This window comes from Hippichthys cyanospilos, chromosome 1 (assembly GCF_059441005.1).
Source record: "Hippichthys cyanospilos isolate Australia breed blue-spotted pipefish chromosome 1, RoL_Hcya_1.0, whole genome shotgun sequence".
Classification (NCBI taxonomy): domain Eukaryota; kingdom Metazoa; phylum Chordata; class Actinopteri; order Syngnathiformes; family Syngnathidae; genus Hippichthys; species Hippichthys cyanospilos.
Window position 1 is genome coordinate 17,491,049 of NC_142369.1, and position 26,838 is coordinate 17,517,886.

Genomic DNA, 26,838 nt, shown 5'->3' on the forward strand with positions numbered 1-26,838 from the left:
ACAAAGCTTGTGTGCACATGGCACAATTTTGCATATTGCCTGTACGATGTATCTTATCTGCATATTCGTGTCTCATGTCTCGGTGAAATGAATATTTGTCAGAATACAATTTACTATTTGTTAGTTTCTCAAGGCACTTTGTACCCGAGGCCTTATATCGTGCATATGCCTCATCCGCCGACGTTCAAGCTACATTTACATTTGCATTAAAAATCTGGGAGAGAGGCACAAGATTGGGTTTAGTCTGCTAAACATGGCAGTATATCTATCGCCTTTCATTTTGTTGTCAAAGTAGAGCAATACCATTGATAAATTGGCTCAATTTCATCTTGCTAAACCATCGATGGAACTTTTCTTTGAGTTAGAATGCCTGCTCACCATCTTACGAATAGAAAATTCCTCCCGACTGTGACCCACTTTGAATTTTGCTGCAAACTTGGTGGAAGAATGCCTTTGCTGAATGTAGCGCATGAATATAATGAGAACAAATGTCCTTCACCTTTTTCTATTGAATCCACAGCTGTGATTACTGAATGCATTATAACTTTGCACAAAATGAAATCTCTATAGGTAAAATAAAACCCATCTTGGGTTAATAACCACTCGTTACAAAAGATGCCGGTCTTCCATTATGTATCAAGAACCTGCTGTTTGAATTTCCAATTGTACCCCTTCAGTGACAGTGCAGTGTAATTTATCACATGTTCTCATGGGTGCCAATTTGGTGCATAAGAGCATCTTACATAAAATGAGAACACATTTTAGAGAACACGGGGTGAGTCATTTTCTTATTCATCTTTGAATTAGAATTTTAGTATGTGAAATATTGTTAAAAATAGGTTATTTTGCCTTCCATCTTCATATTATACATATCAAAAAGTAGCCTAACTTTGAATGGAAGCGGCATATATTGTTATATCGCCTAATATGCATGTCACATTGCATAATAGAGTTTTGGTTTTCAAAAGTCTGTGTCACTTTCTGCTTCAGTAAACCAACAAACACATATAGACACATATTATATCTACAACTTAGTATATCAAGAACCAATGCCATTTCAGTGGTTCCTTAATTTCCAGGTTTAGTTTGTTTCATGACCAAGCTCTTAACTCACTTTACTCTTACTGTGTATAAAATACATTTTTCGTACTGAAATGTTACTAATGCGTTCCACTGGTCCAAAATATATATGTTTTGGTCGCATTTCAAGAAAAGAGAAATAGCAACACAAAACACAAAAACACACAGGAAAGCCTGCTTATTTAAAGTGCCATTTCTTTATGCACCGTAGTCGTTGAGTGTTAGATATATGCAGTCATCGCCAGATGTAGCCGAGTGGCAAAAAGTGAAATATGTGCATGAAAGCAGGAGAAGCAATGCAGTGGAGCAGGTATAATTTCCCCAAAATATTTTTGGGAAAAAAACAAACAAACAAACAAAAAAAAACCAATGAAAACACCCTTATGGAGAAACTTAAAAACTAAATCCAAAAATTACAAAGATACATAAGAAAACAAAATACTATAGGAGACATAACAAGACAAGTATTACAAGAAAGGACAAAATAAAAAATAAACAAACAAATGAATTAGACAATAAGGCACACTAGATACGACAAGCGCAGCCGGAGAAAGTTATAGACACAATTTCATATGAAAAATGGACACAAGGAAGATATGTTGCCAAAAGTGCAATTTTTAACCAAAAATGCAGAGACTTGATTTTTGTTAAAAGAAATTTGTTAAGTAGAATGATGTTATTTACTGTTATTACTACAAAAGAATCACAAACAAGCCTGACAAAATATGTATTTTCAAATATAAGACCTAGAAACGCGACATGCGTGATAATGACTCCCCACATGGCTGAAATGTCTTAATTTTGCATGACGGAATTCACATTTCACTTCATCAACTAATTTTGCGACACATACTCGAAATCTTTCTCATCTAATCCATGCCTACCTGTACAAGAGATTATTTAAAAAAATACATTAACGGTGGACAGCATATGATTTGGCTTTCACACTATTACGATTATTCTCATTAGGATTAAGTGAAAAAAGCTATAAAGGTATTGGACAGTTCTTAGCACCTTTTGAATTTGCATTATTCTGTAAATAAACTGTTTTCACAACTTTCCACACAGGTTGACTGATTTGTTGAATTATTTTAAAAGAAATGGTAATTGATGTGACTATTGACAATTTTCTGCTGCTCGTGATCAGAATCAAGAAAAAAAAAACATCTTGTTTAGAGGAGACCTTTAAGGGTAGTGCTATGACATTTTGGTGACATTTAGTCTCTGACAAGACTTTGAAAAAGATGTCGATCTTCAATGTGACCCTTGGCTTTTTTTTACTGTTTGACATATTCCAAGTCATTCTGCCTCTGCATGGTTCTTAAATCTGTTCAACTCTAAGTGCATTTGTCTGACTTTGTCAAATGTTGATGGGCTGAAATAGCAAAATGGCACGAGCACGGTTGTACACCAGACGCTTCCAGCTTGAGCACTTTGCAGCCCCTGCTGGGAGCACTGATGTCATTTTGGTGCTTCAGTGCCAATGTTGATCAGTGGAGGTGAAGGATGGGTTCACTGACCAAAAGCTTGTGAATCTGTGTGGCCCGACCGGCTGTAACGAAAGGCAGGGTTAAACCAGATTTGACACAATTAGGCCATGTCATATTTGACTGAGAGTAAGCTGGCTGTACATTCACAGTTGAGACGCTTCAATGTGTATTCCACTCTCCTAAGCCACGTGAAACTTGTTCGGTTCACAGTTTATGGTGTAAGAATTGTGGGCAATGTGCTGTCGTGTAACATGAGATGAGAACTGCTCCGACAACGGAAGGGTGCGTTTCACGATGGTTAACAATCAATGAGATTGAAGCCATGTGAGACAAGCTTGTTTGTCAAGCATTAGATTTAACACACTGCTTGGGTATTTGATCATCGAGTGCCACAACTTGACCCATTTCACTAGGATCAGGAGAAATCAGCCACCCGGTCTGTAATACTATGTCTGACCGCTCTGTGACCCACCCTAATCATCTAAATGTACAGAAATTAGAACAAGGATATTGACCATATCACAATTCCATGGGGGAAATAAATGTGTCAAGACGTGACAATATATGTAGTGTGATAGGACAACATCGTGAGCAGAAAGAGCCCAGCACTAAATGCTAAGGATGGGAAACACAATAGGTTAAACGATTAGTAATAAATATCATGATTTGGCTGAAGCAATTTGTGCGATTGTAAATAATTATATTGATTTTGCAGGTAATTTGTGCTAGCTTTTTTTTAAGCAAATGGAATGAACATTTGTTTTCTTCAGATCAACATTACATCATAGAAGCTGAATGTCATAAATACAGCTCTCCTTTTTGTCGACTTTTTCAGTTTGGATTATTTTGCTTGACATGACAAATCAAGTGTAGATTACAGGGTCAACTGTTGATTTTCACATAGCTAGGGATTATTTTTTTTTTTTTACTGTCCATGCCTACCAAATCAGGTTGTTATATGTAATAGGTATAGGTTTGTTTGATTCACAAAAAAATTCATCCATGCATTGTTTTGAGCGTTTATCACACCTGAGGACAATACACCTACCATCCATGTTTTTTGGAATGTGGGAGGAAACTGGAGTGCCCGGAGAAAACCCACTTAGGCACAGGGAGAACATGCAAATTACACACAGGAAGGCTAGAGCCGGACCCGAACCGGGAATCTCTGAACTGTATGGGGGATATGCCACCAATTTATATAATACTTTCGAAAATAGTTATATCTGACAGATGACGTACAGTGTAATGAAATGGGCAATGCATTTATTAGAAATAAGCTAATGTCTGTGACAGCCGTCAGCAAAGATGCAGAGGCACATAACCCGTAGCTGTAAATCTGAAGGCGTCTTGCGGTAGACCTCCAAAAAGGAAACAAATATTACTTTCCTGCATTAAACCGCCAGACATGTTTCGGCACCTGATTGATTGAACTTTCTTTGGAGCCATGAAAAGAAATCACGGTGCTCCTGCTGGACTGTGCGCCAACTCTTATCAATCACAAGGCGAGCGATGGCTGGAGCAGCTGACATTTAGACAGGAAAGCTGCGGCTGTTCGCCTGCAGACATGTATCACACAGTCAGGCATCACACAACGAACACAGAGCAGTGACGAGAGTGATACCTGACAGACCGTGGAGATGATCGGAGACGACATGCGTGGCCAAAAAGTTGCTTGTTTTAGAAGCTGTTTTTTATACAAACACACACACACACACACACACTTTTATCCCTGCTTTCAGTGTCATTTTTTTTCCTTGATGTTATTTGGTTTAAAAAGACCGAGAACCATTGCTACTAGAGCATGAAAAAAACCCACCACAAAACAGAAACCATAAAGTGAAAATATGTCATGTCGTCATGTCTGTTGGTTAGACTTACAGTATAAGGCAGTAAATCAGTGACATACTGTGAGTGAACTTTTGCGTTTTTTATTTTTTTCCAATCATGGAAAGTTGGTTCAGGGTCTTGTGTCTCTCCACTCTGAGGGATGCTGTCTGACAATTCTTTGCAGACTTATTTATTTTTATTTATGTATTTATTATTATTATTATTTTATTTTTTTTACTGTCCATGTTTGGCCGGTGCCTGCAGAGAGCCATCATTCTGCATATTATTGATTTGATATTGATTTTAAGGTCTTTTCATCTGTTATCCAGATCTTAGTTTAACTGTGGGTTGGATAGACTAAACATATTCTTAATGTCTACTCATTTATAATTGTATGAATAAAGAGTTGAAACTGTATTTCTTAAATGTCTATTTTATCTGTGGTCTTTTGATTATTCGTTGCATGTTTTCTTTCTAAATCAAAATGTCCAAAAAACAATCTTTATAAAACGTTGATATGTACTGTTTTTCACATGTATATTTTTCAAACCGTGTCTCGGCCATTCCTAGCACAATGCCTTTGTATCTGTCAGACATCCAAAGCTCCCTCTCACACCCCCAACCCTTTTGCCATTTTTTTCCGCTTTGTGCATTCTCCATTAGCGAAGTGTTAGCACGCTTTGGTGCCACTATAGATTGTCACGTCAAAACTTCCCAGAAACCTGTCACCCGTACTCAACAGGCAATGCTCTTGCGCATTGTTCTGTTCAGCTGATTTGCTGCCACTCATACTATTCGTAATACAGGTCCTCATTTGAAAATGGCACCCCTTCAATGGGATTACATTGTATGTAATCCCCATTCTGAGATAAAAATTCGGCAGGAGAACAAAAGTCTTCTTGTGCTGTTTAATTTCCTTGTCTTTCTAACTTGTGGTATTTATTTAAGTATTTATTTATATGTGTGTGGGCATGTTAGCCCTATCTGGGCTTTCTTCTGGCATTAGGCGGAATACACCCTTAACCTGTTACCAGCCATGACAGCTGAACTGTGAGATGGTTATGCTAACCAATCTTCCAGCGTGCTGCTGTCATAAATCAATATGTTGCTTTTTCTTCTTAAGTTTTGGCCAGCCTCAGAGCAGTTGTTTAACTCAGTAGGTATATGAGACAGCTAGAGCTTTTCATACACTGAGTTAAACAACTGATCTGCATTTTTACATGGGTAGCTATATCTAGTAGCTCTGAGCTCTGCCGGTGAAACTGATTAATCTGTCATATGTTCTGGTTTTAATAAGTTGTAAAAGTCTCAGTCTTGATCTCACCATTAGTGAGAGGAAAAAGAGGGTGTTAAATATTAATTATCACTGTTAACCAGAGATGTTAATCATCTTCAGCCTTTCTTTTTATACTGATATGTTTTCCTTTGTTTCGACTCTCAAAAGCACAGATGATTAAATGCTTCTTTGTGTTCCCTTTACTGAAGAACGCTAAATTAAAACAATAGTAGTACTAAATGTGGAAGAACAGTCTAATGTTATATTACAACACTTTTATAATCATCAGTACTTTATATTGGACCATTTCATGTTTCGGCATAGGGGCATATTCAGTGCTAATTGAGTTGCAATAGAAAAACGGTTAAGTAATTCACAGACAGGCGTAAAAGTGGAAAGCCTCTGTAATTTTCATGGATGAAACTAGCTTTGAATTTTATTTTTCTTTCAGCTCATTTTCAAGAATAACAAGTTGCAAAAAAAAGTGCAAAAAGTGGGCGACAGATACATTTGCTTTTAAATGTTTAGAAAAGGTCAAACTAAGTATAATTGTAAAAGTTATTTTTTATTTTATTTTATTTTTTCCTGAAAGACTTGTGGTTTGTGCTCAGTCCTGGCATCAAATTTCTATTTTTATTTTGCATATAGGGCCTTGCCACCCTAACCCGTGCCACAACAGAGGGGCATGTGAGATCAGTGAGACCTACAGGGGTGACACCTTCATCGGATATGTCTGCAATTGTCCTCCTGGCTTCAGTGGGGTTCACTGCCAACACAGTAAGTTGCACCTCAACCCTTTGTTATGAAAATGTGGACACATTTACCACTAACCAAAAGTCAATCTTAAAATTGTCCCAATACATAACGAATATATATATATATATATATATATATATATATATATATATATATATATATATATATATATATATATGTGTGTGTGTGTACAGTACATCATTCTATCCGGCCGTTGCCTCTGCACATACTCATTGCAGGTGTTTGTGTAACATGTCAATTAGAAAGCTGCTGCTTTCTACTGACCCCTTACACTAATGATGCTGTTCCTCGAACAACCCTGATATCAGATTAGTTATTTACTAACATGTAATCTTGTCTTTATTAAAAGACATAACACAAAGGGAAGTCAGCATATCAGTATCACATTATTATATTTGTCTCCAGCCAGAACTGTGCGCTGCTGGCAAGCATTCTCGTCATAATTCAGTTATTGTTTCCTTTTAGGCCCTCAGGGTTGTTGGAAGCTGATTTGAAATGGGCTGAATGCACTAATGGTTGCCAATTTTCCTCACAGTCATTACAGTTCAATGTGAGAAAATGAGTTAGCGAGAGAAAAGGAGATTGACAATTCTTCATCGAGAGAGACAAACAATCAAATCTGCAGCTCTGTGGCAATTAAATGATAAACAGACATAAATAATTCCTGCTTTAGTCCAGTTTACTGCTGAGGAAAATTATCATCCCGCACACCTTAAACTGGAAAATGGCTACAAACAAGACAGACAAGATTCCTGGACTCAGGTTTATGATGTAAGACTTTAATAAATCAATTTCGGAAATGAAAAATTCTGCAAACTGTTAAAATCAAAAAACTATTCTAACGTTGCTTCAGATTGTGGGGCGTGACACCCAGAGGGTGTCCAGCATTATGACAGGGGTGGTGTGGGCTATTTTTAATTTTTACATATTCTGTCTTGGTAAATTTGCAAGTGTCATTTTTTTAATTATAAAAGTGACCACAGCACTAATTACTCGGGTTATTTTTATTTTTTTTGTATTGATTACCAAGCATTAATGTTTGCAAGCTAAGCATGTGTGTGTGTGTGTGTGTGTGTGTGTGTGTGTGTGTGTGTGTGTGTGTGTACATGTGGGGGGGTCCGAATAAGTCTGAGGATGAATCAGTTGGTTGAATGAGTCAGTGGGTGGAGACATTGGAAGAAGAAAGACGATTGCTCGCAAAACAATGTGAGAAACTGCTTGGCTGCTTTATTGTTTTAGGTTGACGATTCTGTACCAGAACCAGTCTTATTTTTTTATATGTGAAATATAGCCACACACTTGAAGCACCATTCCTAAGTTTCTGCCATCTGTTGATTCCAGCTATGTGTCCATATAATAGTTTGACATTAAACCCAACACAAATCCAGTGTTTTAAAAACAGAACTATAATCTGAGCTTTAACACACTATCTGCTGGCTTTTACTGCAGTTGCCTTATTCCTCTGTCAGAGCCAAATCCAATTTCACACCTTTGAACATTATCCTTAATACATGCATTACGTCTCCAGCTGCTTTATGAAGCTTGCTACAAGTGTGTCACACGTGGACAAGAAGAACTTAACTTAAAGATCTTGAGCTTTATAAATTGACTGGGCTTTAGTTTGTGGGCCTACGGAGACAAATGACTGTGACAACTATTGTATACATCTTAAATACGGGGAACAATACTCCTCAGGTTTTGTTAAGGCCTTTCAGATGTGAGATTTTAACTGTGTTTCTGCAGGTATCAGCAAATCTAATTTAAAGTGTGCAATGGCTTGACAGAAACAGTAATACATTTTTTTTCAGTTCAAACTAAGAACAATTTGTAATTTGAATTGATGTCTTGATCAATTGTGTGAGTGACTCATTCGCAAACAGTGTCATGCTTTTATTTTGTTAAGTTTCATCCAGAAGATTTATCCTTTCTTTAGTGCCCAATTTTCAGGTAACGTCAGAAAGAAAGCAGACGGTGTTAAACCATCTATGTACAGACGTTACTGAATAAAAAACAACTAAACAGGTACCACTACTGATGTAGTTCAAAGTTTATAAAATTACACACGTAGCACCAAACTCTGGGCCAGTTTCCCTAAAGGATTGCATGTAATTGCAATTAAACACATCCAGGTGGACACAATCACACTAACAAGGGCAGAAACGAGCGCAACAAAACAGGAACAAGACAGTTGAACCAAGAAAACAGAAAAACCAAAACCTAGTTCAGAAAGCCAGCAAAATTGGTGAAAAGCATCTCTGAGCCCGCTGCAAGTGCTTCTCTGTGTGCTTATAGTATTTGTGAGCATATATTTGGAGAAAATTCATCTATCCATCATAAATGATAACGATTTGATAATTATAATAGCAATAATAAGAGCGTGGCACAGTGGCAGACTGGTGAGCTTGGCCGCCTCACATGAAAAGGTCGTGGGCTCATCTGGTCTTCCTTTGTGGAATTTGCACGTTTCCCCATGTCTACATGGGTTTTCTCTGGGGGACTCAAGGTTTCTTCCAACATTTCAAAAACATGGATGGTATGTAATTTGGGCACTCTAAATTGTCCTAAGGTGTTTTTGTAAGAGTGACAGCTTGTTTGTTTTTGTGTTTGATTGGCTGACAGAGAGTTTATGGTGTACCATGCCGAAAATGGCTGATTTAGCCTTCAGCATACACATAACCTTTGTGAGGAGAAAATGGATGGATGGATGGATGGACAGATGGGTGGGTGTTGCATGAATGAATGGATACAGTAGATAATAATAATAATAAATATAATGATAATAATAATAATAATAATAATAAAAATAATAATGCAGTTCTTTATTTAAAGGCGCCTTTCTCTGCGCTGAAGACCACCCATAAAATATCTTAGTTTGTTAAATAAAACTATAATATAAAATGAATTTAAATACATGAATACAATAGAAATGGACAGAACAAAATGACATTTGATTGACTAGGCATGTTTTAAATAAGTGAAAGTGTATCTTCCGAACGCCATGGTTGTTCCAGGTGTTCTTGGCGTGAAGCGGACATTTTAGTTTGCCATGTGTGGTGATCAAGGGGGGAGGTAGTCAACCTATCAAACTTTGGAGTTGTATTCAACCTGGTAGTTATTAGCAAAATATCCTTGGTGAAAAGGTCGTCAACATGGTGCAAACTGTGGGGGCAAATGAATCACAATTACAGTAAAAGGGATATTATATTTTAAATATTATATCTTTTTTTTCTGTCTTTTTTTTTTCATCCAAAAAAAAAAAAGACTTAATGCTGGATTGGGAATACTTTGATGAGGAAAAAAAAAAATCAAGGGAGATACTACTTTGTAAAAGGTTTGAGAACATCTGCTATAGAATTTTATATGTTCACTGTTTAGAAGTCATTTATGGTGTACACTGAAATTAATACAGTTTGAAAACTGTATTACTTAGACCACTACAGCCAATTACACAACAGTGCATTATTGTTAAATTAATATTTCCATACATAATTCACCAATTCAAGGTTAGTTTTAGTATGACTGATTTTATTGCTCTAGCCTTCATCGTCACAGTTGCTCATCTTTTGTCATGAGTCACCATGACAATAGAGCTAGTGCTGATATTGGGAAAGGAGTCAGACATCATAATGAACTGTCACGGCGTAAAGATAGCAACTGATTGCCTCACTTGTTATGGGTGCCAAATCATTTTAAGGGTGCACGCTCTAAGTTTATCAAGCATAAATGAAGCATAGAAGTATAGACATTTTTCTCTGGCAAACGTGCTATTTTTTTTTTCTCCTCTCACCACAAGCCATAAGTCACGCTCAACATGGTATTGGCCTGTTGAACAAAAGAAATGAAGAGCAACCTGAATTGCTGATGGTTGTCTTTTTGATGGCGGGTGCTGACTACAGACTTTTGCCATTCCTCTTGGAACACGGCAGTCGGCCAGAACTGATAAGGACTAAATGTTGGAAACGTGAATAAGACAGACAGCGTATTTTGTTCATCGACAGTCGTTATCTCGGCTCTTGCCACAGGACAATCGGTCTGACTTAAATCTGCTCTGCGCCATGACTTTTAATCAATTCCCTTGCCACAGATCACAAGCTACCTTTCATCAATCTGTGCTGATGCGTCTGTAGTTTTTCTCTTTATGTTCATTTATATCCTCTGCAATGCTGACATGTTGCTTCTACTTGAGTTTAAAGCCCGGTAAAACCAGTTAGATTAACTTTCTGCACACTTTATCAATGGTAACCTAATCATAATCGGAACCGTGGTCATGCTGCGTTCAAGACTTAATGTGGAATTATTCGTAGTTAATGTGGGGAAAATAAATGGAAGACCACAAAGAAAAATATGTTATCTAGCGTTGAGGATGCTGTATTTCTTCACACCAATCTCCATGCGCAGCAGGTTGTGCTTAAAAAAATAAATCTGCAATAAATAAAGATTAACACAGTCACTGCCAGCCCAGCTAAAACAGATCTTTGTATTCAGTAGCTGTCAGTAAAGTCCGGTAAAAATTGATCTCTGACATCTGTAGTCGCCAATGGCACTGAATGAGTTAATATTTGCGTTTAATCCTTACTGAGGAACCAAGCCCAAAATGTCAAAAGCGTGTTAAATCTTAATCCACATGTTTTCTTTATAAAATACTGTTTGATTAAACCTACATTGTATTCATTCTAAACGAAAAAAAAAAAAAAAACATAACGGCAAAACTGCCTTCATCTACTTGCTTGTAAGAGCCGCCTTTTTTAGGTCTGATATGATCCCTTATCACAAAGTCCGACAGCAATTCCAACCTGTTTTCAAGAGAGCCATACCATTTGTAAAAATGCAGCAATGAGAAGCGGCATTTCAAGTTCATGTATAAACCATGATCATAAATGCCATCATCAACAAATACTTAGTCAGTTATACTGTACATTGATATAAATCCCTTTTTGTGAACTTCTTTCACGTCAAAATGTTGATGTACAACACATTGACAATTGTTGATATGCATCGTGGGTGAATGTGCAAAATGTTTTGTTTCTGGTATTTTGTCAATATAAATGTAAGTTCGAAGGATATTTTATTTTGTTTAGGTAGTTTGTTGTGTAACAGTTCTTGCATCATATATGTTGCATAATAATAATTTATGTTTTGTTTCAGGTATTTAGTCAATATAAATGTAAGTTCGAAGGATATTATTTATGATTTGGGCAGTTTGTTGTGTAACACTTTTTTGCATCTAGGCTGGTGTTAAATCAGCAGAATTATAACTTTTTATGTTGATGTTTTGGAGGGACCAACTATATTGTTACACATACTGTAAAGTAGTCAACACACTATTAGCTGCTTCCTTCTTTTAATACTTCAAAGCAAGTTCAAAGGAATTTACTATGATATGTCAACAACACTGGTTTGTCATTCGTCCAAACTGTGCATTAAGGCAGCGAAGCTCAACTCAATTTTAGAGAAGATTTTAACATTATGCTTTAAAATATGTTTTGGGGAGTGGCTTATCTAAATTGATCAAAATGTGTGGCTAAAAATTTGTGGAAATGAAAGTTCATTTTTAAACGGGGAGAATAAATACCAATCCAGGAAAAAAGTTTCAGTTAATGTGCCTTGGGTCTGTTTATTTTTTACTTTTTTTCTTTCTAAATGTCTTAGGGTCACACAAGTTGTGAAGGATAATGGATATTATGGTAATCTGCACAGTAGTTTTGTTCTGCCTCTGCATTGGTGACAACTCTGGCTGGAGGCATTGGGCTCTGTCTCTCCAAGCAAATCCAATAAAGTAAATATATCTCAAACTCTGGTGGAGTTTTTTTTATTTTTTCCCTGGTTCCTGTGCCCCTAATTTATAGAGGCTCTGAGAGTCACAGTGACCTCGAGCACATCTACAACATCATTGGCTTTTTTTTTTTTTTTTTTTAAATCTTAAATGATGCAAAGTTGTTCGAACTTAATAACAGCGATGGATGATATGTCAATTCTACCAATTTGTGTTTACTCCCCAAGATGATTTGTTGTTTTTCTAAAGTATGCACATTGGCAGCATTCAAAGATGGGTCTAGTTTATTAGAACAGATTATACGTTGTCAATTTAGGCAGTTTTTGGTTTCACCTTGGGATTATTTTTCAGATAGACAGCAAATGATTTTAATGCTTACTCAGATAATGCTTACTCAGAAACAGACCTGCAGAATCATGTCTTCTTGTTTTTGTTTTTAACTTAAGCGAATGAGCTCTTTTCCAGGTATTTTACTTAGATAAGTAAATGCATAATATAATATTTTTGTCAAGATAAACATGGTGTTAGGCAATACTACGGATCACATTAAAAAAATGTTCAATTATATCCAATGACCATTAAATAAAATGCTATAGTATGGGTGTGTATCCACTCCAGTGGATATTTTAATTTCTATTCCTACCGACTCGCAGGCTTGCCACTGCGCTCAATTACTGTGGTATAGATCTGAATGGAGGACATGGGTGGTTTGACAGACTGCATTAGGCCACTCACCGGTTTTACTCTATTCAATCTGTGGCCACATACATTTACAGGAAGAGACGAGAGTCTCCTGGGTTAAAGGTTCCACAGTTTACCAAATATCTCAAAAGGTGACCGCAGTCATGCCATCAGACGTCTTCAATAATACCTCACAGATTGGCTGTTCATGGTCTTGGAGGCCAATACAGAACTTTAATTAGGTTAGCTTTTCTTTTGAACTCATTAGAGTAAAAGTCTTAGAATCAAAGCAATCTCTTGGTTGAAATGTCACTATTATTGCAAAGGAATGGACCATTTCCAATTATTTCTAGACAGGTTCTTGGTAAACCTGCACCACTGTTCTGTATGAAATCTGGTCATAAACTCATTTTGCATCAACAACTTGCGCTTTGTAGTTATTAAACACAAAAAAAAGCACCTTCTCTTGAAGCTTTTCAATACTATTAACAAGCATACTATCTTAAACTAGAAAATGTGCAATTCGTGAATAAATTGTGTGTGAAGGCGAAAACGTTGACGGGAGATGCGTTGAATGGGGGGATGTTTGAATGGCTTGAATCTGTGAAGTATTGTGACAATTACAAAGTTGGAACGGTTTAATAGGCCAAATAACGGCCTGTAATAATAGTCCAGATACAACGGAAAAGCTGAAAAAATACGGAATTGTGGGAAAATTTTGAATTATGGGAAGAGGAAAACACTCATGAAATGGTGGGAATCGGAATAATTTAAAGTTAGAACGGTGTAAATCGGATTAGTAATGGGAAAGAAGGAAGGTTTGATGAGAACAGTGGGAATGAATGAGGAATTATAGCTAAAAAAATTATAATGGTTAGGAATTATTGGGATGTGGGAATATTAATAATGATGAAAATGTGACAGGAATGAATTGAATGATGTATATGTGAAACAAGGAAGCTTCAAATGTGAAATATTAAATTTGCCATTGGGAATAAATATTGAATTATTATAGGTAAAAAATATGGAATTATGGGAAAATATTGGAACATATGAATTACTGGAATGATGGGAATGAACCCTAAAGCGAGATGAATGAGGTCAATATTGAAGATATGAAAAGTGAAAGCTGTAAATATGAAATGTAAAATCACCCAATGTTAAGTCAATGGGATTTTTGGCGTGGAAAACAGGGGGAAATTGTGGGAAAATTATGATTGATGGAAATGAGAAAAATACAAGCAGTTGTCGCACGAATAATTGGGATAATATGAAATTAGTACGGTGTGAGTCGGATGAACTGCGTAATGAAACGCGTCAAAAAATGGGCGGGATTAAAAAAAAAGGCTTTTGCCGTCACACAATACTACGTTAGCCCACAGGTGTCAAACTTAAGGCACCCGCGGGGGCCAGATCCAGCCCACCACATCATTTTGTGTGGCCCATGAAATGTTCATTTGACTTCAAGTTTCTTGAAGTTTCTGAAACACCAAATCTGCAAGTTGTCTTCCACTTCAAATTTTTTTTTTTTAGTCCCAATCTCTCTTTTGAACAGTTTTTTTCAGCCTCTTATTTCAAAACTAGGAAAGCGTGTGAAGAATATCTGTCATACTGAATTCACTGTCATACCAGCCCTCTCACAGAATCTATGACCACAATATGGCCCATGATAGCTGAATTGTTTGTGACAACTCTAGTATACGCACATGGTACAAATCATTAAACTCACTTTTGGCATTATTGCAGAATAATAAATGATTGTAAATTTAAGCAAACTGTAACAGTGAACTGACAAGCAGTAGCTGCATTGTAAGAGAGCAAAAACATTTCACTTTGTCTGTGCACTTGGTGCATTGAAGGCCCCCAAAAAGACATACCTGAAATGCAGATGAATAAAAAAAAAACCTTCAATGAATTCAATGGATCACCAACACTAATATTTCACTAACCCTGCCCTATGCACAAAGGGTAAGAAGAAAAAAAAGAAAGAAAAAGAAAAGAAAGATGAATTGGTGAATTCCAAGCTATTTCACAAAAAGTGAAATACAGGATACTGATAAAGGTACATGAGCCATGAACAAACTTCATCAGGTTTGAACATTTCAGTACGACATTGGAGTGTACGTATTGTAATGTTTCATACCTCGATGCATCTATTCTACATCATCATCTTATAATATGTACATAATACAATATGTCCTGTAGTAATGTTTGCAATATTAATAACTGGGAACACACATGAAGGAGCACAGGTCCTTCATGTCTCCAGTTTAACAGGAAAATGGCAAATTAATACATTTTGTTGAAAAGGTGGTAAAAAATTGTGACTAAATGATGATATTAATCCACTTCCAACTTCACTACGGGTTAATAGTGACACAGTAAATGCATTGTCTGAAAGGATAGAGAATGGTAAAATAGAAATAAAAATTGCCAATAGACCCTGACCTGAAGTTGTGGTTTCTGACAAGAACAGTTATCTGCACAGGCTTCAGGATTGCTCACACACAGTACAGTATGAGGTTGCTAGCATTAGCACTTGCACTATGTCATCTGCCACGGTAATATTTTTCTGACAGGGATTTTCACAGTAGTTTCTTCTGCCTTATGAGCTGCTAATTTAGGGTAACATCACAATCAGCGTGTTTTCGCTTGTTGTTAACCCTAACTCGAACCTGGAATATTGCGTTGGTAACCTTTAGTCCGGGTGAGAAGCTAGCCTGTTAGCATAATTTTTCCATCCAGTAAAATGTTTTCCTTTTTTTCTTAGCTCATGTTTTGTCTGAATACTGCTGCGTTTAGAGACGAGTGCTCTTGGCAAGTATTTGAATTAAATGCATTTTATGAATGTATAGACATGCAGTAATTAATGCACAGCATTTGGCAACTTGAACAAGTTAAATTTAACAGTTTATTTTATGTGTTATATTATTTTACAAGCCGGCAACCCGAGTGAACAAATGTTATTTTGCACCATGTGGTAGTTACATCAGTGTGTCTATGAATGAAAATGAAAATAGATTACATTAACCCAAATGCAAAATCTACATTGTGTTTTCCGTGTATGTGCGTGCGTGCGTGCAACAGGATGTGTAAAAGGCTGTTGATGTGCTGCATCTTGGGTAAAAGCAAGGGCACTTTGGATAACAAACTGAGGGTAACAAGGTAGGATCAAGGTGTTAGGAACAACTTTTCTCTGAGCCTCTGACATGGATAGGCTATTTAACCTTTTGGAATTGAGCTTTTGTCTTTAGAGTTGTATTTTCCTCGATCAAACATAGAACAACATCAGATATTTATTGTACCGCTGATATAGTGGCTGCTGGCCTGTTGCAAGCCCAGGAGTAAAATGGGAGGAGCTATTTGGCAGAAAATTATGACTTTTAGGGCTTTTTAACAAATTAATATTCATCTACTGTATGTGATTCAATTTACAATGAAGTGTGTCTAAAAGTACTGTAATTTTGTCATTTTAACAACACATACCAAATGTTATAATTGGACAGCAATGTAAACACTGAAGTCAGGGGTAGATTTATAATCTCGTTTTTGTCAAATTCACCCAAATTTAAGTAAAAAAAGGGGGGGGGGGGGGGGGGTCGACTTATAAGCGAAGCCAACTTGTACTCTGAGAAATACGGAAGTTCAAAAATGTTTTGTATGAAATATGTTGCCTTCGGTTTTGCACTTCTGACAAATGAAACCTCTTATGGAAATTATTCTTAAATCATTAACCATTGCCATTAAAAGTTTGTTCTGAAAAGTTTTTTGCCACTTTGGTATTTTCTACAGAAAAACGTAATAGCTAATGAATGAAATATTGAATTTTACTTGGACTACTCGTTGCAAAATCTCTCCTGCTCCTCCTGTCCAAAGCTGTATTTAGTCAATTGAATGTTAAGTAATTACAAGGTACCTTAAATTAGGCAGTATACAATTATACATCTGGTCCAAAAAATATAAGATTTAGTAAAGCATTACACTTTATGGAGATAATTAATGCTGTAATTTTTCCAAAATATATACAGTATTCATAATGTCCTATTTCCTCTTCTAATCATAAGTCGGATACTTCAGCAAAGTTCAAAGATAAGGTCAGCGAGGAAATGAATAATTAAAGTCAGAGTGAATTTAGTCAGTTGAAACTGCTGAAGCATCTTAATTTGACAGCATCAATATTAAACTTGATAAGTCTTCTGAACACTGACACTAATCAAGTATGTTTTAAAATTGATGAAACGTTGCTGAGTGAGCAGGTTGCGGTTTAATTTGCGACAGTAAATTTGTAAATATTGAAGGGACTGTATATACCTGCCAATGAAAACAAAATAGTTGAGAATCAGTTTACTTCGAGACAGTTTTACTCTTTTTTTTTTTTAAATCAAAAGACATTTTAAGAAATTGTTCTTAAAGATACAGCAAGATTTTTGAACTTGAAGAATTGCACACATATCGGATATTCTATATCGCTTGCTTCGAATGAAAGGCCACATTATCCTCCTGATAAAATTGTCAAATTTGTTGCAATTCGTAAATTTCAGATGACACTAAAGGCTTTGCACTATGTGCCTTTCTATGTCTGTGAAGGTCTGCTTACATTGTGCCCACTTCCTTTTCAGTCAATTTAGTCTGCATTTATTTATATTCTTTAAGTTTCGACCAGAATATCACTGGTGAGCTACAGTCTATCATATCTGACAATCTACACCCTGGAATAGCCACAAGTCTTTCACAGGGCCTTTGGTTTGCATATGCTCTAAAATTCATTTTTTGCCACTCAACACTCACTTCTCAACACCTTCATCATCACTTTCACAAATGAACAATTTTAAGTGGATCCTAACATGTCACCGTCACTTATTCTTATTCTTTCATATGGCCTTTGGTTTGCATATGCTCTAAAATTCATTTTTTGCCACAGTTTCTCAACACCTTCATCATCACTTTCACGAATGAACAGTTTTAAGGGGATCCTAACATGTCACCGTCACTTATTCCCCTGTAGACTAATCCCACTTCAAAAAGTGATAGTCCTTGAAATATATCTTTTTCAATCCTGCAGAGTTTAATGCATCATCATATCCCTTGAAGCATATTAATGTGATAACATGATAACACTTTGAGCTTTAAGATTTTTTTTTTTAATTATAGCTCACTAACAGAAAGGTATCTGCCCTATTTACTCAGATAATGACCTTGAGTCCCTCTGGTACTAGATGCTATACTTTATTAGTCTCTATTTGACAAATGTTTTCACGTAATATGTGGGTAATAGCTCTAGTCCATTGATATTGTACACTCAATAACTGCTATTTTCTTATTATTTGGTGGGAATATAAGAAAATATGAAGTGCCTTTTGTGAGCAGATTGTTTGTTTTTCTTTTTGTGGAGGAAAGAACTATACTCTGTGGAAAGGATTTAATGAGCATATAGAATTTGTGTCCCAATGGATATATGCATATTAATCAATCGTGGTCAGAAAATAAGGTGCTTTACGAGCAACCCCAGATGTATTTGTGCTATTTAGGTTTCATCAGAGTTGCATTTCAGTTACTGAGGTAATTACTGAGTGAAAGTGTTTGCTTTTATTGAGTCGCACTAACCCAATGCAGAATTGTAGTATACCTTATGTGGAGTCTATATAAAAATATTAAATAGCCTTCATTCCCAGACATAAACGTATGTGTTATGCCCTTATAACTTATTTCATTAAGTATTCTGCCATTGTGTTTATAAACCGATGATATACATTAGTTCCAGCCAGCCGAGCCCCCAAATAAAGTAAAATCACGGAGTGTCTGTTTTTCATATCTCCCTTAATGAATTCAAGCTGTTATCTTGAGAATCGCAAGCTTTTCTACAACAAATCCGGTGTCTGACTGCTGGACCACCATGAATCACATCAGCAGGATAAAGCCTCACCGTTAAAGGAAGTGGGATGATTACTTCAAACAAGGTCTGATTTTTTTAGGTCAAAGGTTAATTACATTGTCAGCTTCATTCATGACAATCACTGAACAAAGAGGTCAAACCAACGTTCATAGCCCGAAGGTCAAATGGGATCTTCTTGCTTTTTACAGAAGAGCAGTATCTTCTGTGGACGGTTTCCAGTTTGCCAACATTTATAAGTACTTCATCTAAAGACATTGGTTATGCATAGGGTGGCACTAATTTTTCACCCTTCTGGTAAATAGTACATGGAAGAATATATGCAATTTGATGAAATAAGTTATCTTTTTTATGATCAGATCTAGATGTTGGGCAAGGAGCACAAACGAAACTAAATTCCTAATTGTAAAATTGTGAACTGCAGTTTCACCAATTAAATATTATATGATACAGTTATTAGTCCATGTTGCAATCGAACATATTTTTGTAGAAGCATTCTATACATAAATAAAACTGATTGCATGCTTTGAATTTAATGGATCTCTTTGGGAAACAATTAAAATGTTTGACTTGCTCTCCCTGAAAATATAAGCCATGTGTTGTTATACGCTGGTCTCACGATTCCATTTATATGCTAATCTCCAATCTCAAAGAGATACTTTTCTACAGTGACCTGGATGAACTGAAAGAGAAATTTGATCTGGCCATGTGTCTACAGGAGGTGTAGGCACTGAGGTCATTGCAGTCCTGTAGAAAGGTCACCACTGACCCATCCCATTGCAGACCTGAAGGCATGTTCCTGCTCCCTGGATACAGCACAGCCAATTTACGCTCACGGCCAGCCTTGGTTCCTGACATATCGCACTATTCATTGCTCTCATTATTGTCCAACTGAGACACTTTTCTGATAATAATAGGAGCTGAGGCAAAGAAAAAGACGTTCCAGTGAACTGATGAGCGCCGTTTCAGAGTCAAACCAGAGACCCAGAGAGCAGTATGCAACTATATGCAGCTGTTCAATTTATTTTCCCTCTAGTCATAACCTTGAACAAAACATTGCTTCTTCGCAAGGATTTTGTCTGTTTTCTGCATTCAGTATAATGCAAACCACTGGTTAGTAGGAGGTCATTTACATATCACAACAAATACACAGTCCAGGAAATCTAAAATGCCCTGGTACTGATGATGTTCCTTATATGTTTGCATTTCATCGCACAGTAAGAAGCCCCTTGTGCTGTTTTATTTAGCTGATCATTGAGTGCCTTACCCTCCGTCATATACGTATAGATTCATTCTCAGCCTGTCATGCTGTCACTCTTTCCCCTTCTCTTTTTTCATTCACTGCTTTTACTACATTCCTGGCGGCAATCATCCTCCCCCTTATGATTTTGCAGTAGTGAAGTTCTAGTCCTGATCTCCTTGGGGGCTTATGACTGCTCATAAAATGGAGGTAAATGGTACAAGTATTCACTCCTCTTTCCTCTGTTGTGTGTTGGCCTCCAGGCTAGTTTAGTGGTTTGCCCATAACCTCTGTATTTGAACATAGTGATACAAAAACAAGCATGTTATGAACCAAAAGGGGCTGCTACAAATATTGAAATAATAATTCTGAAATAGTTCTGTCACTCAGTGTGTGGAAGCCATTTTTGTTTGTCCTAATATTAGCAAGGACGAAGGACTAAGGGAAATCAACACTTGACTAGTGTTTTGATACATTATGTCAGTGGTTCTCAAGCTTTTTCAGTGATGTGCCCCCTGTGAAATATGTTTTCAGCCAAGTACCCCTTAATCGGTGCAAATCATTTTTTTGTTTAAAAAAGAAAAAGACTTAAAACATGTCATCAGTATCTGATTTATTAAACTTAAGAACCTTCTAAACTTTTTTTTGTATTGGTCCAAAAAAAAAAAAAGAACTCAAACAATTATAAGTAAATAGTTGTCCGTAGAAAAATATTAAACATAAAGCACTCTCTTTTGGGATTACAATAGAGAGTTGTTCACAAAAATAAATCATTGACTTAATTATTAATACATATTTATCCACAAAACAATAATTAACAAAAAGTATCATACCTGTTCTCAAAAACAAATAACTATGAATAAATATTTGTCCACAGAAAATTATTCAACTTAAAGTGTGCTCTTTTGGGATCCTAGCTGTTCACAAAAATAATTCATTAACTTGAAAGGTTACAAGAGGTTGCATATTCTAAGTTCGGTCGAATCATTCTAGTATGGAGGAGAATCTGGGTTTTCAAAATCATGAAATTGAATAACCTACACAACATAGAATTTCTTTTATGAATTTGTTTTCCTGGAACATTTAATTAATTCAATACTTGTTTTGCAAATTTGTTTGGTTGTTTATTTTAAAATCTAGAGTACCCCCTGAAGTTTCTTCAAGTACCCACAGGGGTACCCATACCCCCATTTGTCAGTTAGATTTTTGGAAAAATTAACTGCACTCATGAACATCTTGTATGATTCCTGTTCGATGACTTGCTTCTTAGTGTATTTAACATGTCAAGATACACACGCACGCACACACACACAAATGTGTTTTTGTCTGTCTAAGTTGGACTTGTAGTTGTTTCCCTCCTTATTTGTCATATATCTCCATAAGTACTAGTATATGATTTAGCACCTGCACCTGGTCACATTTTTGATCACAAGTATCAACCTTAAATTATCATCCCACTCTTTATTTTCTTTACAATATTTTTAAATTCAGTTTTGTTCCCATTGTTTTTACCACATTACATCTCTACCTGAGTTTTCATCAGTTGTAATTTGAATGTAAACGCTATTTGTACTAACCTGCTTTTATTATTTGTGTTTGTTTTTTTCAGATATTAACGAATGTGAACGTGAACCCTGCAAGAACGGGGGTCTTTGCACTGATCTTGTTGCAAACTACTCTTGTGAATGCCCTGGGGAGTACATGGGGAGGAACTGTCAACATAGTATGTACATGTTTTGTTATTCATCTTTAAATGCCTTAAATACATCTGATGTTGCCGATAATTGTTTTTTTTTTTTTGAATTACACCATCATGAATCAATGTAATACAAAAAAGACATATATTGAGACAAACAACAACATAAAACACATTGAACCTCCAAGCATAAAGTAATGACAACATGTTCAAACATCACAAATGCTGACGACTCAAAACCAATTTGTTTTTGTTTTTTTGTTTTTGTTTAAGTGGTCCCCTTGGCTCTACAGAGAAGAAAGAGGGCTTCTTTTTTTATCACAAGGGGTTTTCTCTTTTACAAAATGCTCAGTAGCTCAAAAGAAACTTAGTGTGTTTATTATGCTCCTTCTGAGGATTTTGCTTACTCACTCACAGAGCAGATTAGGATTAATCTTCCAGTCGAGTCGGAACCGTGAGCCTCCACTGCACTGTGGCTCGCAAATGTATTCATCTGTTTTTCGATCTCAAAGCATGTCTACAGCTCACAGAAAGCAGTCCTGTCTATTTTGCAGGCGTTGCTTGTCTGGAGGAAAATATATGCTTCTACCATATTAGAAAATAGAGTTTTCTTCAAGGGTTACATTTCACTTTTCAGTCTCTTTACTTGCAACTACGTGATCCAATTCATGTAGTATTTGAAGTACAATAAATGTGACACGTAAGCAGCGTTTCTGGCATGCGTTGTATGCTTAGCCGCACAGGACAGCACCACTGACGTTTCTATTCTAAAATTAAAAAACAACATATGTTTTTCCATTGGTATTCTGACAAATAAACCATTGTGGAGTTTATACAGTGGACTTCTGCTATTTGGCCATAGTAAAAATCTTCACAGAACCGCTGTTCGTAATAATGGCCATTTTTTTTTCTTTTTCATGGCACTTTTTTACATCTAACTGTTGTTGCATTAAATGTGTTGGCAGGGCCAGAGTGTTGCCCCTATGCTCTAAACAAACTTGATGTGGCTTCATGAACACAGTAATGCAGTGTTCCACGAATAATCGAAACGGTCATCAAGGTTCATTATCAGAATGATGGAAGTTACCCACGCCACAGGGAGAGTCGATAATTGACTGTTATAATATTAAATGAAATGTTTTATTCAGAGACTGCACCATGCCCCTGCACCTTTAAACACCTTTTAACAAACCATACATTTGCATACATGTTTTTCTTTCTTCCTCGTGCGCAACATGTTGAAACCCCTGTTGACACCTGCTGCCTGGTAGATACGGATATCATTATTATTTTATTCATCTCCCATCTGTTGCCTGCTCATTAGTATTGCTCTGCTAATTTATTTAGGCTGTAGGTATGGCTTGTGTGAGATGGATTCAGCTGTCACAGCATGGCAGTGCTGCTGTTAGTGATGGGGGCTGTCGCAGAGCTGATGTATGCTCAGGGGCCAGCAGGCCAGGGCTCAGGGGCTGGCTGCCTCCGCTGTTCTGATAGACGACTGGCAGGCAGATCATTAAGAGTGCCCACTCATGTCTGCAAGGTGAGAAGGACCATGGCTTTGCAACAGCATGTTGTTGGTTGATGGCTTGTCTGCTGCCCAATGGGTACAACACTGAAAATGATACAAGGCAGTGCTACAAGTTACAGTGTATAATGGTGACTAAAGATTGTTTGTAGTTAACTATAATTTGATGAAAGGGAAATTGAAGTCAATTGACAAGGCCATTGTTCTTTTTCTTTCAGCCCAAGCTCACTTGCACCACTGCCTGTTAGGCTAATGCTAACTGAAAAACAATGCATGAATGCAAGGGTCATGCTATCGGTGCAGTTCTTGATATCACGCAGTTGGTGCCTGTCCATATAGGACTCAACATTTTGACACAAAATGTTTTGACATCGATAGAGCTTAACCTTGCAGCGCGGTCCTCGTTCCTTGGTTGCTTCAGCCTTAGTTCCACTGCTATGAATAGCAGTGAGCGGAATGCTAGTGAGGCTAAAGGCTATTCTCTTCCACAACCAGCTTATTTTTATCCTCATGAACCCACACAGATGCACAATGACTGCGTTTTCCTCTAGAGCAGACATTTCACTGCTCCGAGAAGCTTTACAGACCAGCAAACTGGTCCCCTGGAAATGGAACGATTGCAAGATGAGATGCCATCTCAGTCATTTGATTTGACACAATTATTGTGTCAATGGCACAAAACCATCATTGGTGTTCAGACAACATTTTGACTCTGAGGTATTGATCGCTAGAGACAGGATCTCCCACTGTCTTGATAACTTTACTTTGATTTTATTAGTCATTTGTCAATGATAATTTATTGGTTGGCATCAGGTTTTGAATGTTGTTGCGGAATACTTGTCATGTTGGGGGATTGGGTCCAAGGAAGGCAGTGGATCCAAAAATGCAGGTGAAGCCGAAAGGTAATGTGATCAGGTTTAATAATACTAAAGGAAAGTCCTACAAGAACAAAACTGTAGGTAAAATAACAAACAAAACTTGAAACAGAAACCAAACTCACGAGGCAACGGCAGAGAGACATAGACAATGACCCAACAACTAACTGTAAACAAACTGGGGCTTAAATATACTGCACACAATTAGGAAAACATGAAACAGCTGGACAGGAACGAGAGGCAGGGAAGTCTGATTGGATGGCACACGGAGGGACAGGTAAACACAGACAGGCGGACACAATAATACTAACAAGGAATGACGAAAGGGAAGCAAAACATGAACATAGAACAAGAACCTCAAAACAGAAATGAACAGAAACCACAAACGCATAGCCCAAAAAAAAAAAAAACTAAACACCAACAGAACGTGACAATACTAAACTTCATGAGTGTATGAAAGCTGTATTACAACAGAACAGCTGGAAAGGTGCATCTTTATTTCTCATTTGCACCTCAGTAAGTTGAACAGGAATACTGAGTAGGTACATGTTTATTTGATGCTGTATCATACTGTAAGTGCAATATGCATGATTGAACCAGTTAGTTTACTTCTGTGGGCATGCGCCATAATCACATGAAGCAACACAGTCCATTTAACATAATTATCAAGGTTGGTCTAACCGTTGACTAATTAGTGCAATTCCACATAGCCAGATGAAACACCGAAGAGCACATACATATATTTGCATAAATGTGTACACTGCACAATATATGCATAGTGTAATATATATGTATAGTGTCATTAGTCTTTCTGTTCCATCATAAATACTAACACCAAAGACATATTTATATGTCTTAACAAAGAACAGACATTGTTTTCCTGGTACGCTTTTACAGGTTGTTTTTCAGATGTGGATGTGAAAATAGTTGGCATGAAATTAGTTAATACACGTGGTCTTTGAATTGAGTTATAATGTAGTATTTCAGTCCTTTTTATCTTATTGAGAGGCTTGTCAAAAAAATCCTGTAGTGAAATTTGAGTCCTCACAGTTATTTAGGAGATCAAATAAATTGACTTGGAACATTAGGTAAACATTGGAATTCCACTTTCACTGCCGGCATTCTCTCATCTCATCTGTCTGGGACTACTGAGTCAACGCATGCCTTACTATGGTGGAAATATGAAAAAAAATAAATAAATTGGACAGTTTTGAGACGTTGGCAGATCTATGTTGCTTTTCAAACACATCGTTTCTGCAGCTGGACATGATGTGCTTTATTGTGTAAATATGATGTGTAAATTATATCAGCACAACTGTAACCATCACCATCACCATTGACAGCTATGCATTGTATTTAAGAATTAAATATGATGACATCCACCACAGGGACCAGAGTGCAGAATATGTCTGTCGGCGTAAAACCACCTGCAAGACAACATAGACCGACTCTCAGCATACATAACATCTAGTCTATTTTTAGCCACGACATTGTCAGATGCACCAAAAAAGAAAACATCCTTTCTCTGTGGAAATGCCCAACATGATGCAGAGCGGTCTGCCAAATTGATAGACACACCAAATGAAACTTGCACCTGATCAAGATATGCCAGCTTTTACACTACAAAAATAAAGAACAGAATGTTTAAGGTTAACTGGAAATGTCTCAAACAAAAGAAACAGCAGAGTAGGTAAAGGATCTAGTCTTTGTCTTTGCAAAGTTATCATTTTGTCACATGTGGCTTCAATATCATCAAGACTTTGTTTGTTGCGGTACATACTGTACTTCGAGAGCTTCAATATGACAAATGCTCCGCTGTGTGTTCTCCGCTTAGAATGCTCTGGACCACTGGGCATGGAAGGCGGCATAATCTCCAACCAGCAGATAACAGCCTCCTCTACCCACCGGGCTTTATTTGGCTTGCAGAAGTGGTACCCGTACTTTGCACGCCTCAACAAGAAAGGTCTGGTGAATGCATGGACTGCAGCTGAAAATGACAGATGGCCATGGATTCAGGTAAATACACATCACACTCCAAAGTTCAAATGCAAAGCTGAGTCAAAGCCAATAAAATATGAGTCAAACTGGCAGTTTGACTTTCTGTGCCTAGTTGAAGCATTGTTGATTGTAAATCATGTTTTAATATTAAAAAGGGGCTTTCTTGTTTGTGTGTTGGAAGCATAAATTCTTCTTGTATCGAGTTATACAAATCCTTCCCTTGTATTCACCTTGGTGGTATATTTCAGCGGTACACAAAAGCTCATCATCGATAGCTTTGGTCCCTACAAATCAGCTAAAAAAACATGAACTGAAAAAAAAATGGTCAAAGGTCATCTCAGATTCTAATATAGTAGATAAGAACTATATAGTCTTCTTTGTATAATTCAAACCCAAACCTTTAGTTATAGCCTTCTTTGTGGGCCTGACAACCAACCAGCACCTCTGCAACGAGATCCTAATTCTAAATGGATCAAAATTAGTAAATATAGTTGAAATATATCTGGATCAGTTATGTTCCGATTTTTTCAAATCTATAATACAATTTTAGAGCACCATCTAGAGAGGGAGATAGAGAGATAGAGGTTGATAGGGTGGGGGGGTGGGGGGGTGGGGGTCCTTGTACTTCAGAAGCCCCTTTTACAATACAGGAACTCTTCCGCTGTACCCTGGTAGCCTGAGTTCCCCTTTCTGTTCACACCAAAAAA

General features: G+C 36.9%; 1 protein-coding gene across 1 annotated transcript in view; it reads left to right on the forward strand.

Annotated features, from left to right (window-relative positions):
- edil3a (EGF like and discoidin domains 3a) overlaps nt 1-26,838 on the forward strand; it is an 87,301-nt gene that overhangs the window by 23,548 nt on the left and 36,915 nt on the right. The window contains exons 2-4 of the mRNA XM_088427365.1: nt 6,325-6,453; nt 21,647-21,760; nt 25,968-26,149. Coding sequence (XP_088283491.1) covers nt 6,325-6,453; nt 21,647-21,760; nt 25,968-26,149 — 425 coding nt within the window. The remainder of the gene's footprint in view (nt 1-6,324; nt 6,454-21,646; nt 21,761-25,967; nt 26,150-26,838) is intronic.